A 16,598-nucleotide genomic window follows, 5' to 3' on the forward strand; every position below is an offset into this window, starting at 1 on the left:
CACGCTGCCTCACTACGCCTCTGCCAGACATCGCATAGGGAAATGAAGCCATGCTCAGGTAGGCCAGCCAGACTCACTAATCACCTGTGCCCTCCCACCCTCCGCACTCTCAGGACACTGAGCACCAAGGAAGGCCCCCACAGAAGCCCTCCACAGCCCCATGGCTCCGAGCAGCACTGCCTTCAAGAAACACGCTGCACCGACTTTTCAGATGCCAGTACCTGTTAGAAAGACAGATTTTGATCCAAGACACACCTAGGTTCACTGCCGATTTTGCCCCTGGTGGCCACCAGGCTTACCTGTCACCCTGTTGCTCTGTAATTAGAGCAACATCTGGGAGAGAAGTCAGAGGAGGAGCGACAGGTGAGACCACCACCAGGCCTAGAGGATGGTGCTCCCCAGGAGCCCAGGAGCACCCACCCCGCATGCAGCAAGCCAGCTGGGCCACAGGGCCTAAGCCTCAGGGAGCTGGGTTTGGGGTGGGGTTTGGGGAGCAGCCTGGAGCCTCTCCTTGCTGTGATGCATCCTCGGCCAGGGCTGCGTTTTCTCTAGCTCACCTGAGATGCTCCTGCAAGAAAGAGCGAGGTTGACTCCTCCTGTTCCTGTTTATCTCCAAGTCTCTGCAGCAATTTTCCCAAACTGAGCAGCAAGAGGGAGACCTCAAAGAGGCGCCTCTCTTCCTAGCTGCATCTCCTTCCTAATCCTCTGGGTGCCTCTGAATAGAAGCTCAGAGGGAAGAAAACGAGATTTTTCAACTTTCGGGAACTAGCTCTGCCGTCCCTCTGCTCAGCTCGGGAGGCCGTCACCCTCGGCCTTTTAGGACTCGATCCACAAAAATCCTTCAGCCCTCCATGTTCCCCAAAATGACAGTGCTCATATGTGGCTGGAACCTGCCCCCGATCCGGCAGCTCATTTAAATAGAGCTCATCACAACAACAGTGTTGGTGGAGAAGTGAGTAGCTGCAGGGCCCTGGGGACCCCCTGTTTATACGTAGGAAGAATGATGCAATCTGGGTATCAAAATAGCAATCCAGAATGGAATAACAGGCTCCCGCAGCAGCAGTGCCTGCACAGCCAGAGCTCAAGTTGACACACTCTGTCAGCCCCACACTGCTGCAGCACGCAGATGCCAGGCACACACTCTCACCGCATCATTTTCAAAAACAGCAGGGGCCGGAGAGATCCCTCCAAGCCCCCTACACTGCAGGAGAGTGCAGGGGGTGGGGAACCGCCAACAGCCACTAAAATCTGTCTCCTTAAACACTCACCTGCTCCTGCTACTTCACCTGAAGTCCTTCTCCTGTGACGTCACAGTCAGTTGCCATAGTGACCGATTGTCCGTCACAAGCAGAGGATTAGGACTTCAGATGGAGAAGACACATATTTTATGATGCACAAAGGTCCTGGCAGGTGGCCCCTGGCAGCTCTCTCTGTTCCCCGGGGAGACACAGTCACACACAAGCCGGAGGAGGAGGGAAGGGAAACGGGTGAGTTGGAGGGAAGACTTCAGGATAGGACAATGCTGGAAGTAACGGGCAGATTACAGCAGCACAGAGCGCTCAGAGGTGGGGAGTGTCAGGGAATGACAGGAGCAGATGCTCCTGAAGGGCCTTGAATGCTAAACAAAAGATCCAGACCTTGATCTTAAGGACAGGCAGCCCAGAAAGGCTCAGTGACACCCTATGACTAGGGGCAGGCAAGTCAGAAAGGAAGCTTATCCAGTTGAAGGTTAAACGAGATCCTGAATGTGAGAAGGCATCAGTGTGTGAACGAAATAAGACATCGAAGGTAGCCGTGGTGTATGAGGAGTCAAGAGAATGGGCTGCTCTGAACGGAGACAGGAATGGGAAGATCGAGAGCATCCCTTCAGATCCTGTGTGAAGCCTGTTTTCTCTGCCACCCACACCTCTGAAGATCAAACAGCATTCTCTTACCTGGACTTGCCTGGGTTCTGCATCCGAAGTGCTTTCTAGAAATCCCGAATTTACCAAACTCAAATCTCCTGGTTTCAGATACAGAACCCAGCATTTCAGCCAAGTTCCCAAATCGTTCTTAGACTCCCGGACGGCCTCACTATCTGGAAGCAGTGGTGTGGGCAACCATTAGTAGTCTTGGTGCATACAATAAGTAGCCCTTGCTATACAGTTTCTGGAAGAGTTTAGATAAGGGATGTGCGTGTGCGTGTGCGTGTGCGTGGGAGTGGGCGTGTGTGTGCGCATGCGTGTGTGTGTGTGTGCACGCACATGTGTGTGGGGTGGGCGTCTGTGCGCGTGTGCATGTGTGTGCGTGTGTGTATGTGTGTGTGTGTGTGCATGGGAGTGGGCATGTGTGTGCATGTGTGTGTGTGTGTGTGTGTGTGTATGTGTGTGTGCATGTGTGTGGGAGTGGGCGGGGGCATGTGCACGTGTGGGTGCAGGTGCCTGTGCCTGTGCCTGTGTGTGTTTTGAGACAGGATCTGACATAACTCAGGCTAGCCCCAAACTCACAACTGTACCTGACATTGACCTTGAACTCCAGCTCTTCCTGCTTCTGCTTCCCAAGTGCCAGGATTAAAGACTGAGAGCAAACTTGTCATGCCAGAATAAATGTGTTCGTTCGTTTGTTGGTTTGTTTTTGTTTTGAGACCGGGTCTCTCTATGTGAGCCTCTGTCCTAGAACTTGCTATATAAACCAGATTGGCCTCAAACTCACAGAGACCCACCTGCCTCTGCCTCTTGAGTATTGAGATTAGAGTGTGCTCACACCATACTCAGCTCTGATTGATTTTTACAATAGAGATCTGATCATGCCTCACCAAACACAATGGCTCCCACTCTGCAGGAATAACATGAACCTGTCAAGACCTCTCAGAAAAATTGCCATCCAGAGTCCCATCTCTCCCCTTCTCGGGTTCTTTATCCTAGACAAAGTTAACTCTCTCAGGCCCTGCTTTCCCTCGAGCTTCACCATGGGCCTCAGTCTAACACTTTCTCACCTCTAATTTTCATCCATATCTTTCTAACCTGAGTGGCTCCTGCATAGCGATTTCTACTTGATACCACCAATGGATTCGAACCCACCAATTTTTCCAACGCCAAAACAATGGTCATAATGTGTGGTTTTGATTTTTGTTTGTTTGGGGGTTTTGTTTTGTTTGCCAGGGTCGGTAGCTTGCTTGCTTGGTTTTTGTTTTTTTTTTTCAAGACAGGGTTTAAATACAGTCAATAAAACAGCTTCTTGAAGATAGAAATGTAGATCTCTAATTGCCTAATGTGCAAGTGGCCCTGGGTTCAGTCCCTAGCACTTGGTAAGGCAGTGGTGCAATCCCAGTGAAGACAGGAAGATCAGAAGTTCAAAGTCATCCTCAGCTATTTAGGGAGTTCAAGGACAGTCTGGGTTCCAGAGACCCTATTTCAAAAGGAAGGGTTGGGGGAAGGAAGGGAGGCAGGGAGGAGGGAGGGAGGGAGGGAGGGAGGGAGGGAGGAACAAAGAAATGACGGAAGGAAGGAAGGATTTCTTGGAACAGACAGGACCATTGGTTCCCATACTGACCATGGTTGCTTTTCTGCTAGTGTCAGAGCTAAGTGACTATAAATGAAAGTTTATGACTGGCAAAACCAAAACTACCATCTGTCCCTTTTAGATAAAAGAAGCTTACCCCTAGTTCACAACATCTGTTCCATCTTCCACACTGGGATACAATTCTGATTATGGAGTCTGCTTCTTGCTAGACCCACCCCTGTGAGCTCTGGGTCACATGGGAGGCAGGCCTTCAAATATGAGTGAGATGTTACTAACATGGAAGGAAGACCTTCACACACACAGAGTTAAAGTGTGAAAATGTGGGGCCTCTGGGACATGTAGAGGAATATAGGAAACAAGGCTATAAGCTTATTGTGAGAGAAAACTAGGAAGAGCCTTGAAGGCCCAGAGCCTTCTATTCTGAACTGCAACCAATGCTGAGCTCTTGTTTTCTTTCTCCTATTTCTTTTTTGTGGTCCTGAGGCTTGAGCCTGGGGCCTTGAGTGTGCTAAGACTGTCCCTTTCCTTGGCTAGATACCTAATCTTCTTTTTACTTTTCATTTTCCAACAGTTTCACCAGCCTTGAATTCCCCCTGTGGTCTATTCAAGGCTTTGAATCTTCAATACATTTGTTTGCCTGGGTCTCCCAAGTGACTGAATTTATAGGTCTGGACCTCTAATCCAGACTTTAGGTAGCCAATAGTCCAGGCCTAGAGTTAGGAGGTGGGGTCAAATTCAAAGCAGAGCACCTAATGGAGTAAGCACAACACCTAATGGCGGGATAAATATAGTGCAGGAAAGAATGAGGTAAGCTAGGACTACCCAGGAGCTTGGAGGCAGGGCCAGCAGCTGATCCAGAGCAAGATCCACATTCCGAGCCTGACAACCAGGAGGCCAGCTAAGGGCAGAGGTGAATGTGCGCTACGTCTGGCCCTTGGCCTTCACAACCTCACTCTCTGATGAAGCACCTGCTTGTGTTGCCTGCTTTCTGTACCAGGAGAGTTGCAATGGATGCGAATGTAGGCTGGGTCTGGGCTCACTCATTCGGTACCCAGTAGTACCTGTGTCTCCTTCCGCACAGAAGCCTAGGACTTGACATGAAGGACATACAGACTCACTCCCTGCAAAGCCACTGACCCCACTGACTGAGCTTTGAAAGAGGCTCTGTGGGGAGTTCAAGGCAGCATCCTGCTATAGATCTGTAGCTTCTGCAGCCTACAAGCCCAAACAAGCCCGGGTTATCAGGTAAGAGAGGATCTGACTCTATGGCTCTGCCAATGACCAAGTCTGTGGCCCTCAGCGGTTTTCCAGGCCCTTCCTGTGCTCCTAATGCCCCATCTGTGGAGCAGCCAGGTAGAGATGAACTCTAAGGGCTTTTCCTGCTGTCTGGCCTGCACAGCACTGAGGCACAACTAGTCCCCCATTTAGTGGAAGATCCAGTGACAAGCGGTCACTCCAAAACTGCCTGTCAGCCACTGCTACCTTGAACTTCTTCCCTCTGCAAATCTTACCAGCCAGTTTCCCAGGTGCAGCAAGCACATCCCCCCCAAACACGACCTACCTCTTCTCCAACCACCAGGGGAATTGCTCTCCCAGTAACAGGGACTGTTCAGAGGTGCCAACGCTACTCCTAGGGCCCTAGAGAACCAATTAAGGTGAGGAAACTGTTCTTGAACTAAAAAGCCATCCTGCTGACAGGGCTCCAGAGCTCTAGCTTCTGCACCTGCTACACACCATGGCTCCATTCAGGTCAGCAGCCCACCCTCCACCTGAGAGACCTGGGGTACCATCTGCCTCAGACCCCACCCATTTGGACATGTTGACCCCACCCGTTTGGACATGCTGTTTAACATGCATATTCGAAAAAGCAAGCGGCAGTCAGCTGCCTCTCGAGCTCCTGCAGCCAGTTCTGCAGTCTCCCATCCTCACCAAGGCCATTAGAGCCCCTCCAGCTGAGCTGCTCATTAAGATTAGAGAAATTTCCCTCTCTGACTCTGAGGTTGTAGCATCTTGCATCACTTCCCCTCTCTCTGTCCTCCCAAGGCCCCCAAGGCCTGCCCACCAAGGGACAGTGACTACTCCCCCTTTCAGCATTAGGAGCATACAAGGAATATGCTATTACCCTTAGCTCGCTTCAGGAACTATCTAGCTGCCATGGTTAGTTGGTGTTCAAACCACTTACCAGGTTCAACCTGGAAAGCCAAAGAGGAGCTGGGACTGCCCGCACTACCAGTGCTAGAGTCTGAAAGAGCTCCAGAGATGTGAGCTCTAGATCAGGGATCCTCCGACATCTCATGCTGTCTTCTACTTTGAAAATCAGAAAAGTATGATTCTAAACAGGTAGCTTCTAAAATCTGTATATGAAAACCAGTCTCTCAGTAACAAATTACTTAGTTTCTTGGAAGAGAAGGAGTAATTTTCCTTTTACTCACGTGGGGAAGGAAACGTCCAGTTAGTTACCCTCCCTGGCCTAAAGCAAAAATTAAAACAACCAGAACCTTCAGCATCTTGAAGTCAGAGCTGGGACTCGGGAAATGTCAGTGGTGGCAATATTTCTGCAGAGCCAGTTGAATTTACCCTAAGTACTCAGCAGACAACTTTCCGGGCAGAGTTTGACCCTGGACTATTTTCAATGAGAGACTTAAAGGGAAGCACGGAGGCTCTTCCACTTATGATGGACTTAGAGTCTAATAACTCACGTAGGTTGAAAATATAAACGAACCCGGATGGTGGCCGTGCATACTTTTAACCTCAGCACTTGGGACGCAGAGGGAGTTCTCTGAGTTTGAGGCCAGCCTGGTCTGCAGAGTGAGTTCCAGGAGAGCCAGGAATACACAGAGAAACCCTGTCTCAAAAAGAGAAAGGAAGGAAGGAAGGAAAGAAGGAAGGAAGGAAGGAAGGAAGGAGAGAAAGAAAAGAAAAGAAAAGAAAAGAAAAGAAAAGAAAAGAAAAGAAAATGGGAAAATGCATCCAGTTCTCTCAGCCTAGTGAACATCGTAGCTTGGGTTGCCAACCGCAAACTCCAGATACTGGCGAGGGGCCTTGAGTTGGTCAATGCACCTAACACTAACACTATTTTTATAAAGTATTCGATGTCTTGTGAGATAAGGAACTTTCTGACTCCCAGGCAGGGTTCTCATTGTATGAGTAGCTGCCTTCTCGGTATCCAGTCTTATGCACACATCAATTCCTGCCCTTACTCTGGTCTCCATTAGTAGCCTTTAAATATGTTGTCCATGCAGGCGGCACACCTCTCTGTTCCCAACACTCAAGAAGGTAGAGGCAGGAGTATCAGAGGTCCAAGGTCATCCTTAGCTACATAGTTCAAGAACAGCCTGAGCTGTCCCTCAACCTGTCTCAACAGAGAAAAATATACACCCCTTAGTCTGCAGGCGTTTTTAACTACCTTATAGTATTGTTAGATTTAGAACAGGTAGCACAGGCATAAGAGCCCAGTACAGTATGTACCAGGATGTTTGAATCTTTGTTCCTGCAGAAAGGAGCAGGGTCAAGCATGAAGGGAGTACACATTTACAGGCTGGAGTCATGGGAGATTTGTGGACTCAAGGCCCCGTTACTCGGTTAATGAGTGTTCAAGTCCAGAGCCTATGGTATATTTGGCTGGCTGTGGTATGGCCGAATCAGAAAGCACAATCCCCTGGAAGAGAACATGCCCAGCTGATACAGGGGCCAAGGAAGTGTGCTACAGAGTAGAACTACAGCTGGACGGACCCCCAAGTCCAGGCAAAGACCTTTTTTCATTCAACAAGATGACTCCTTGCTCTGCTCGGCAATGGGAGAAACACTCATTAAGATGGATTTGACCCTGTGCAACGTTACACTATCTGGCTGGAGGTAGGGGCCCTGGGAACCTATTTATCCATGGCCTCTGTTCATCTCCCTACCTTCCCTCTAGCTGTTACCACATTTCACTTAACAAACCTGGCAGAAGGGGATACGTCTCCTAGTGTCGGAGACCCTACTGGGTAAAATGGCAGTGCTATGAGCTCTTTCCAAAGAACCAGGAACCAGGCATAATTTCTCAAACTACGTCTAGGGATTCAGGTTCAAATATGGCATTTCTCACAAGACTTGCCAGAGAGGGGGTGACAGCTCTGCCTTTCCAGACAGCTTGCTTGGATGATACTCCTTTAGTCCTTAAAAAATGTTTAGTCATTAACTTAATGCCCAACAGTCCCAAGCACACAGAGAGCCTCTGGTTCGCTGCTCCTGGGCCTGAACGGTGTTTACTGATTCATTTTCACTTAGGATGACAGCTCCTTGAAGTGCAGGCCTTAGTTTTCATCTTCTACACTGTAAATGGCACAGGGTCTGGCACACGGCAGTCAGTGTACACCTGTGGAGGGGATGGATACAAACCAACAAACACCGCGCTCACAGTCCTAGTAACTCCAAGCAATGAAGAGAAAATGCATTCCACTCTTTACCCACAAATGCAAATGTGGAGGGTAACAGTGACCACATCATAAGAACAAAAGATGCAGGCTGGAGAGATGACTGGGGGTTAAGAGCACTGGCTGCTCTTGCAGAAGACCCAGGTTCAGTTCCCAGCACCCACACCCGATGGCTCACAACTGCTTGTAATTCCAGTTCCAGGACATCTGATTACCCCCTTCTGATGCCTGCAGGCTCCTGTACACACGTAGGATACACACATATACTCAGGCATACAAACATACACATAATTTCTAATTATTTTTAAAATAATATAAGATACCACATAAATAATCGATTGACTTTCTATTTCCAAATCAAGTGCCTTATATCTATAGGCCTTTTCCTCCATCTTTGTTTTGACTCATCCTAGTTATCAGCATTTTTCATCATTTCTTAGCTTTACTCTATTTTATGTACATTTTCTCATTTAATTTTTATAACTATATTAGTCAGGGTTCTAGAGTTGCAGAACGTATGCAATGTCTTTCTATATTAAGGGAATTTATTATCATGACTTACAGTCTGCAGTCCAACTCCCTGACAATGGTCAACTGTGAATGGGAAGTCCAAAAATCTAGAAGTTGCTCAGTCCCACGAGGCTGGTCATTTCAGCTGGTCTACAGAAGTAGATTCCAACAGATGTGCTGGCAAGAATGTAAGCCACGAAGAAGAGCAAATCTTCCTTCTTCCTTGTCTTCAGCAGAAGGTGTGACCGGGATTAAAGGTGTGTGCCACCACACCCTAGATCTGGGACTTGTTTTGTCCCAGGCTGACCTTGAACTCAGAGATCTCCTTGCCTTAGTTTCCTGGAATTAAAGGCGAGGACTACCTGGCTTGGGCCTAAGCTTTTCATGGCCACTATGCCTCAAGGTCTCCATGCCAAGATCCAGGTCAGAAACTTGTGTCTTCCAGCCTCAAGATCTGGATCATAGGTGAGCCCTCCAATTCTGGATTGTAATCTCTTCCAGATATAGTCAAGTTGACAACCAGGAATAGCCACTACACTAACATGGGCTGTTTTCTACTGTCATCATATTGGCAAAAACAAGCAAACAAACACTTTAAGCACAGAGAACCCCTTATTCAAGAAATGTTTCTCGGGGTTGGGGATTTAGCTCAGTGGTAGAGCGCTTGCCTAGGAAGCGCAAGGCCCTGGGTTCGGTCCCCAGCTCCGGGAAAAAAGAACCAAAAAAAAAAAAAAAAAAAAAAAAAAAAAAAGAAAGAAAAGAAATGTTTCTCTACATGGTGGAGACCATTACAGAAAACCACAACCCACGAAGATGCAGTGAACATGTGACTGTGTGGTACCTAGCCCCAGCTGATATGCCTACAACACACCCATGCACCTAAGGCTTAGGGATCACAGCAGCGAAGAGGGTGGAAAGATTGCAGGAGCCAAAGAAACAGGAAGCTTGCTGTGAGCTTCATCTCCTAAAAATTGTCAGAGAAGCTACGCCCCTTAAGTCTCACCAAGGCCACACCTAAACAAGACCTGAACAAAGACCACACTGACAAACGTGCTAACTAGGAACAGGGATATCTCACCAGGCCCCAACCCTACACAAAGAACTACAGGCAACCAAGGAATGCTGAGAGCAGGAGAAATCGCCCCCCAACATTGTCCAATAACAGAATGGTCGGCCTTGAAAATATATACACATAAGTAACATATGGACTACTCAGGTTATATTTCTGTATTTAGGAATTATAGATAGAAAGAAACACAGAGAACAATAATTAAAGAATTAATGAGTAATTATATTATATAATTATATATAATATATAATTATGTCTATATTTAGGAATGATAGATAGATAGATATAGATAGATAGATAGATAGATAGATAGATAGATAGATAGATAGATAGATAGATAGCAGTAATTATAGAAAAAGAGGCCATGAATTTGAGAGGGAATAAGTAAAGTATACGCAGGAGTGGTTGGAAGGGAGAAATGTTCTAATTCTATTTTAATTTCAAAAAAATTTTTAAAGGTATAAAAGCATCAAGCTGGGGCTGGATAGATGGCTCAGTTAAGAGCACTGACTGCTCTTCCAGAGGTCCTGAGTTCAATTCCCAGCAACCACATGGTGGCTCACAACCATCTGTAATGAGATCTGATGCTCTCTTCTGGTGTGTCTGAAGACAGCTACAGTGTACTTATAATAAATGAATAAATCTTTAAAAAAAAATCAAGCTGGAGAGATGGCTCAGTAGTTGAGAGCACTGGCTGCTCTTCCAGAGGATCTGGGTTCAGTTCCCAGCATGTACATGGAGGCGCACTACTATCTGTAACTCCAGTTCCAGAGGACCCAGCACCCTTACACAGACACACGTGCAGGGGAAACACTGCATGGTGCACATAGAATAAAAATAAACAATTTTCAAAAGGAGAAGAAATAAATCCAGAATTAAAAAGAATAAACAAAGACCAAGGAAGAGGAGGAGGAGGAAGAAAGAAATGAAGTTCCCCAAGTCATACAATCAGTAAGTGGCAGGCGGATCAGGATGGGCACTCGGAGATCCACATATGCTGACATTAAGTCTTATATTTTGACTCCCCACAGTACTTAGAATAATTGGGAAAACAACATCATGATTATAATAATTGTCGTTGATATTAATTAATATGCTAAGTTTATAATGTTTGCCGGGCTTTTTTTTTTTCTTTTTTAAACAGGGTCCCACTATGTAACTCCCTATGTTGACCAGGCTGTCCTCAGACTCACAGAGATCCACCTGCCTCTGCCTCACTGGGACTAAAGGCACACACCGCTACTCCTGGCCAATGTTCTAATTTTAGTTTTAAAAAGTCATTGAGACAAAAAAAAAAGTTACTGAGACATGTCAGTTCACATTAGAAATCTTAAATAAAATCAAAGACCCAAGAAATAAAACTATAAAATTCTTAGGAGAAAAATAAAAAGCTTTATCATATTGGATATGGTAATGGTTTCTTGGAAATGAAATAAAGGCATAAGTAACAAAAGAAAGTTAGATTTCATCATAATCAAAAATTGGTGCCTCCATCCCTTTTGGGAGGAAGAGGAAAGCAATCATGAGGAGAAGGCAGAGGGAGGGAGGGACCTGGGTGGGAGAGGAGATAGGGAGGGGAAAAGGGGGAAAATCAGGTGGTCGGGTGGGGATGGAGAACAGGACTGAAGCCCCGAGGGCCAGCAGAAAGAATGGAAATAGGCGACCTCGGGAGGAAGGAGGTTGGGAGGACCCTCTAGAATGTACCAGAGACCTGGGAGGTGAGCGACTCTCAGGACTCAAAGGACATCTCAGACCTTAGATGAAATGCCCTACAGTGGGGAGAGGGAACCTGAAGAGCCCACCTCTAGTAGAAAGACAAGGCATCAAGTGGCGGGATGGGGTTGTCATCCCACAGTCAAAAACTCTGACCCAAAATTGTTCCTGTCTAAAAGAACTGCAGGGACAAAAAAGAGCCTGAGGGAAGGAGATCTGGTGACAGGCCCAAATTGGGATCCAGCTCTAGGGGAGGCCTCAAGGCCTGATACTATTACAGATGCTATGGTGTGCTTACAGACAGGAGTCTAGCCTGGCTGTCCTCTGAGAGGCAGCCAACAAGCAGCTGAGTCAGATGCAAATACTTGCACTCAACCAACAGACAGAAGCTGGGGACGACTGTGGTTGAATTAGGGGAAAGCTGGTGACCCCATAGGAAGACCAGTAGTCTCAACTAACCTGGACTCCTGAGATCTCTCAGACACTGGGCCACCAACCAGGCACCATACACTAGCTGAGATGAGGTCCCTGACACATACACAGCAGAGGACTGTCTGGTCTGGCCTCAATGAGAGAAAATACACCTAACCCTGGAGAGACGTGAGGCCCCAGGGAGTGGGGAGGTCTAGTGGGGTGGGATATCCACTTGGAGACTGGGCGGAGAGGGGCAGGTATGGGATGAGGAAGAGTGGGAGGGGGATAATGACTGGACTGTAAAAAATGATTAAAGAATTAAAAAAAAAAACTGGTACATTAGCAAGATGAAAAGCAGCCTACAGAACTGAAGGAAATATTTGCAAATCAAGCACCTGATAAGAGACTAATAACCAGACTGCATACTGAACTGTGGTATTCAATGGCAGAAAAACCCAGGTGACAAAGTCAAGCCTGCCACATTGTATCCTTTAAGCAGCAACTTCCTGTGCCCATCATGCTTCTGGGAGCCACCATTCTATTTTCTGTCACTATGAACCTGGCTCTAGGTGTCATATTCAACAGCACCCGGCCTTGCGAAGAGTTCTTTATATATAGCCTAGGTAGTAACACGTTTTCCAGATTCACCCTCTGTAAATGTACTCCATTCCCAGAATGCTTTAAGTGAGGACATCTTAAATTCCTTCCGTTTGCTTTTGGTCTAAGAAATCTTATGTGACCCCAGGTTTATGAGGATACAAAACAAACATTTACTGATAACAAATTAAAAAGGAAATAATTGCTCAACAATTCTTTGGCATACATATAATTTTGCCATTTATGAAAGCAGGTATTAAAGACGCCAGCACCCCTGTAAAATGCTGAACACGGCAGCACACACCTGTAGGCCACGCTTTGGGGATGGACAGGAGGGTCCCTGGGGCTTGCCCATCTAGCTAATCAGCAGCTCCGGCTTCACTGAGAGAAGACCCTGTCTCAAAAAACTAAGGTGGAGAGAAAAGAAGAAATACATCAATCTCCTGCCTCTACACAAATTCACACACGTGTACACACACACACATACACACACACACATACACACACACACACAATACACACACTATGTACTAATGTATGTATATACAAACATACAGAAGACACGATCTCACCAGGTAACCCTGGCTGTCCTGGAAACTCTCAATGTAGATCAGGCTGGCCTCAAATCCACAGAGATCTGCCTCTGCCTCCCAAGTGGTGGGATTAATAGCATGTACCACCACACCTGATATAATGTTTTTAATGTCTAATGAACAAAGTTTAGTTTCAAAGCTCATATATTAGTTTTTAAAATGCAAGTACACAGCCAGGCATGGTAGCACTTTCTTATAATGCCAGCATTTGGGAATCTGGGGCCAGAAGGTCACTGTGAGTTTGAGATTATCCTGACTTCCTTATTAAGTTCCAGGCCAGCCTGGGCCACAGCACTACAAACTGCGTGTCCAGCAGGAATGAAAATATTCTGAGGAGACACTTGTGACAGACTAATGAAAGAGTGGACCCTCAGAAATCAGAATTTCCCTAGGAATCTCCAGCTTCAAGAAAAAATGACTGAAGCCTTGGGGCAACCAGGCGGGCGTGGGGCTGGGGGATTATCTACAGGAGAGACAAGAGCTGAGACCATGGTTGATAGAGGCCCACATCTTGACCAGACTGCTTAGCTCTGTGTATCCCTTGCCTGGCATTTAAACCCTATCCTCCTGTCAGGACCTAGAAGATAGACTTAGAAGATGACTGGATCTCTAAACCTCTTCCCAGTGGGGCCACAGTGAATAAACCTTCTTTTTCTGCTCTTCACTATTAATTTGGCTTATGGAAGATGGATGGCCAAGCATGACCTGTTGGGACCCAGGTATAACTCCAGGTCTACTAACAGCATAAGACTCTGATTCAAAAAAGAAAAGAAAAATTGAAAATATACGCTATTTTCTCTGTATTCTAAACTCACAGTCGACTACAAGAGATTACCTTCTTGCCATGGATTCAGAGAATCAAAATCCAGATTTAAAGTCCACTTTTAGCCCAGATAACCCAAAGAAAACCTCGATTTGTGTTACTATTCGTTTCGGTTATACTGTAGAAAACAAACTAAACAGTAAAGACGAAGGACGAGCCCGAGCGGGCGCGCTCCCGTTTTGACTCTCACTGACTTTCACTCCACACTGCCCTGTGAGTCTCACTCGCCCTGCCAGGAACACTGACAGAAAGGGACCTGCTTCTGGTCCCCCGGGACTTCACAGCTCTCTGTGCTACTGTTTCCTAGGAAACCTGACAGTCAGGAGTAAGGTACTCGCTCCCCCCTGCGGGGCAGCAGTTTCAGCAGTGGATAGTTACCGTTCCTGTTCAAAATTTGTCCCTGACCAGCGCTGGGAGGCCAGCCCTTCTCTCTCTGCCAGGAAAGCTGCGGACACTAGGCCATATCCTCTGGATCTTTAGATGGAGGCAGTCAAACCCTGAATCAAAATCTCAAAAGGCTTCCTAGTCTGCCACCAATTTGAGGAAACCCCAGAGATGAAAGGTCCCCAGCTTACACACCCCAGAGGGTTTGCTGTGTCTCCTGGATTCCCTAGAGATGCCTTCAGCAATGACTGTCCCTTGGGCATTTAGATTCTGACTCCCTCTTCACCTGACGCCTTTAAAACAGGAAGAGGCCTGACCTGTACACTGAGGCAAACCGTGAGGTTTCATACTTACCACCTGGGGCTGTCCAGTGAGCCCGGGGAACATGCCCTAGCTCCTGCAAGCAGCCCTGGAAGCAGGCCTTACAGAGCAGATGTTGGCACGGTAAAAGCCGAGAGCCCTCCGCTCGTAGGTCTCCTCTGCACATAGAGCAGGTCGGTGCCACAGCTTCCACACATTCATCTGTTGAGCAGAGACGCTGCCTTGGAAAACTCAAACCCAGGCCTGGGCCCATGTCTCACCTGCGTCTGGGGCTTCACCTTTTCCACCAACATCCTCACGAGTGAAGCATTGTGTAGAGCCAGCACCCTGCAAGTGAAGCACAACGCAGAGGGACTTATTCTTTGGGTGGGAGAAGGTCTTGGGCGGGTAAGAAGGCGTCGGAGGTCCGAGTCATGACCTTCAGTCTCAACCCTGTACTGAGAGTCAAGCATCTTCAGTGTAAAAACCATTCCCGGGGGTGTCTGCTAGGTTCTGTGTTTCTAAAGGAGCTTGATGGGCTTCAAAAGTGCCCCAAACCACTCGTGCCTCTCCTTGCTGGTGAACAGGGTAATCCAAGTTTACTTTTGGGAAAGGGTTGAAGATTTATAAAGTGCCAAGTTTACATACTCATATTAATCCTCACAACTCCCCCTGGAAATAAAGATCATGACACTTTTACAAATCAAATAAACCAGGAGGTACAGGCTGAGGAAGATGAGGCGCTCAGAAGCAGGATAACGCACCAAGACAAAGCTCAAATCCTAACACCACATCCTGAATTGCTGGAATATTCTCAGGCTCAGACCCTTTCACAGATTTTTTTTCATGAGTTCTAATAATTTTTTTTAAGATTTTTTTTTATGTATATGAGACACTGTCGCTGTCTTCAGACACACAGAAGAGGGCATCGGATCTCATTACAGGTGGTCGTGAGCCACCATGTGGTTGCTGGGAATTGAACTCAGGACCCTCTGTAAGAACAGTCAGTGCTCTTAACCACTGAGCTATCTCTCCAGCCTCTAATAATTTTTTTAATGTTTTATTTTTAAAGTGTGTGTGTGTGTGTGTGTGTGTGTGTTTACATATGCACATGCATGCAGTTGCCTGCAAAGACCAGAAGAGGGCAACAGCTGCCTGATGTAGGTGCTGGGAACCAAACCGCAAGACCTCTCTATAAGGGCCACATTTCCAGCCCCGTTTTTTTTGTTTGTTTGTTTGTTTGTTTTGTTTTGTTTTGTTTTGTTTTTTTGTTTTTTTTTTGTTTTTTTTTTGGTTTTTTTTTTTGGTTATAAGGTCTTAAAGATTTTACCTGTATAGATGTTTTACCTGCGTGTGTATTTGTGCACTAGGTGTGGACCTAGTTCCCACAGACCCCATAAGATGGTATCTAATCCTTGGGACTGAAGTTGCAAAGGGTTATGAGTTGCCACTGTGGGTGATAGGAAATGAACTCAGGTCCTCTGGAAAAGCAGCCATTGCTCTTAACCACTGAACCATTGCTCTGGCCCTCCAATAATTTGTTTAAAGCCTGTTTCTCTCTAATAGTGGTGTTTTTAAAGGCATAGCTCTTCTATATCATTTACATGTTCACCCTAAGATTTTAGGGACAGTATTGAACCCATGAGCTCACTCACAGCAAACAATACTACTTACCTGAGATTAATTAGGAGAAAAACTGACATGAGAACCATGCATTCTTGCCACATGGAACTTATATGGCACTGTTGGACATCATATTATCGTGTTTACCAAACTTAGCTGCACAAGTGAGAAGCATGTTTAAACTGCAGTGGTAAATTTAGTTTGAAGAAACTTTATCTGCATATGAAATTAACACTGCTAATCTGGCTGTTTGGGTCTTGTAGGTTTTATCATGTTTGAATAATGGTAGTGCAACCTCATAAGTTATGGCCAAAAGGAGCTTGTGTCTACTTTTGTATCTGTGTTTAATAACTATGTTATTCAGTCTGCCTAGGACTCTGCAATTATGCAAGAGCAAGTCTAGATCTTTAAGAACCAAGCGCACTAAGGAAAACAGTGATGAGACTTGGGGAGACCCCTTAAGTCCAGGAAGGTACCACCATGCAGATGGACGGATGTTGTGGGAATCCTCTGCAAACCCCAGGCCCCACAGAGTAATGATCCACATGGGGTGAGGAGGAGGTCTTGTTCAACATGACTCAGTAGCTATTGTTGGTTCAAGCTTCTAGAGTCTGAAATCAGGCATTTTAGGCACATTTAAGAGTATGGTACAATTT

At 46.5% G+C, this 16,598-nt stretch overlaps 1 protein-coding gene across 10 annotated transcripts in view; it reads right to left on the reverse strand.

Moving 5' to 3' along the window:
* The window catches only part of Trim66 (tripartite motif-containing 66), a 68,091-nt gene that overhangs the window by 43,157 nt on the left and 8,336 nt on the right, over nt 1-16,598 (reverse strand). For 3 of the 10 annotated variants that reach the window (NM_001191839.3, XM_087570855.1, XM_087570807.1), the window contains 1 exon segment: nt 14,374-14,667. In NM_001191839.3, coding sequence (NP_001178768.1) covers nt 14,374-14,593 — 220 coding nt within the window. In that variant the 5' untranslated portion in view covers nt 14,594-14,667. 10 annotated transcript variants of the gene reach the window in all.

The sequence above is a fragment of the Rattus norvegicus genome, chromosome 1 (assembly GCF_021556685.1).
Source record: "Rattus norvegicus strain SHRSP/BbbUtx chromosome 1, alternate assembly SHRSP_T2T, whole genome shotgun sequence".
Lineage (NCBI taxonomy): Eukaryota > Metazoa > Chordata > Mammalia > Rodentia > Muridae > Rattus > Rattus norvegicus.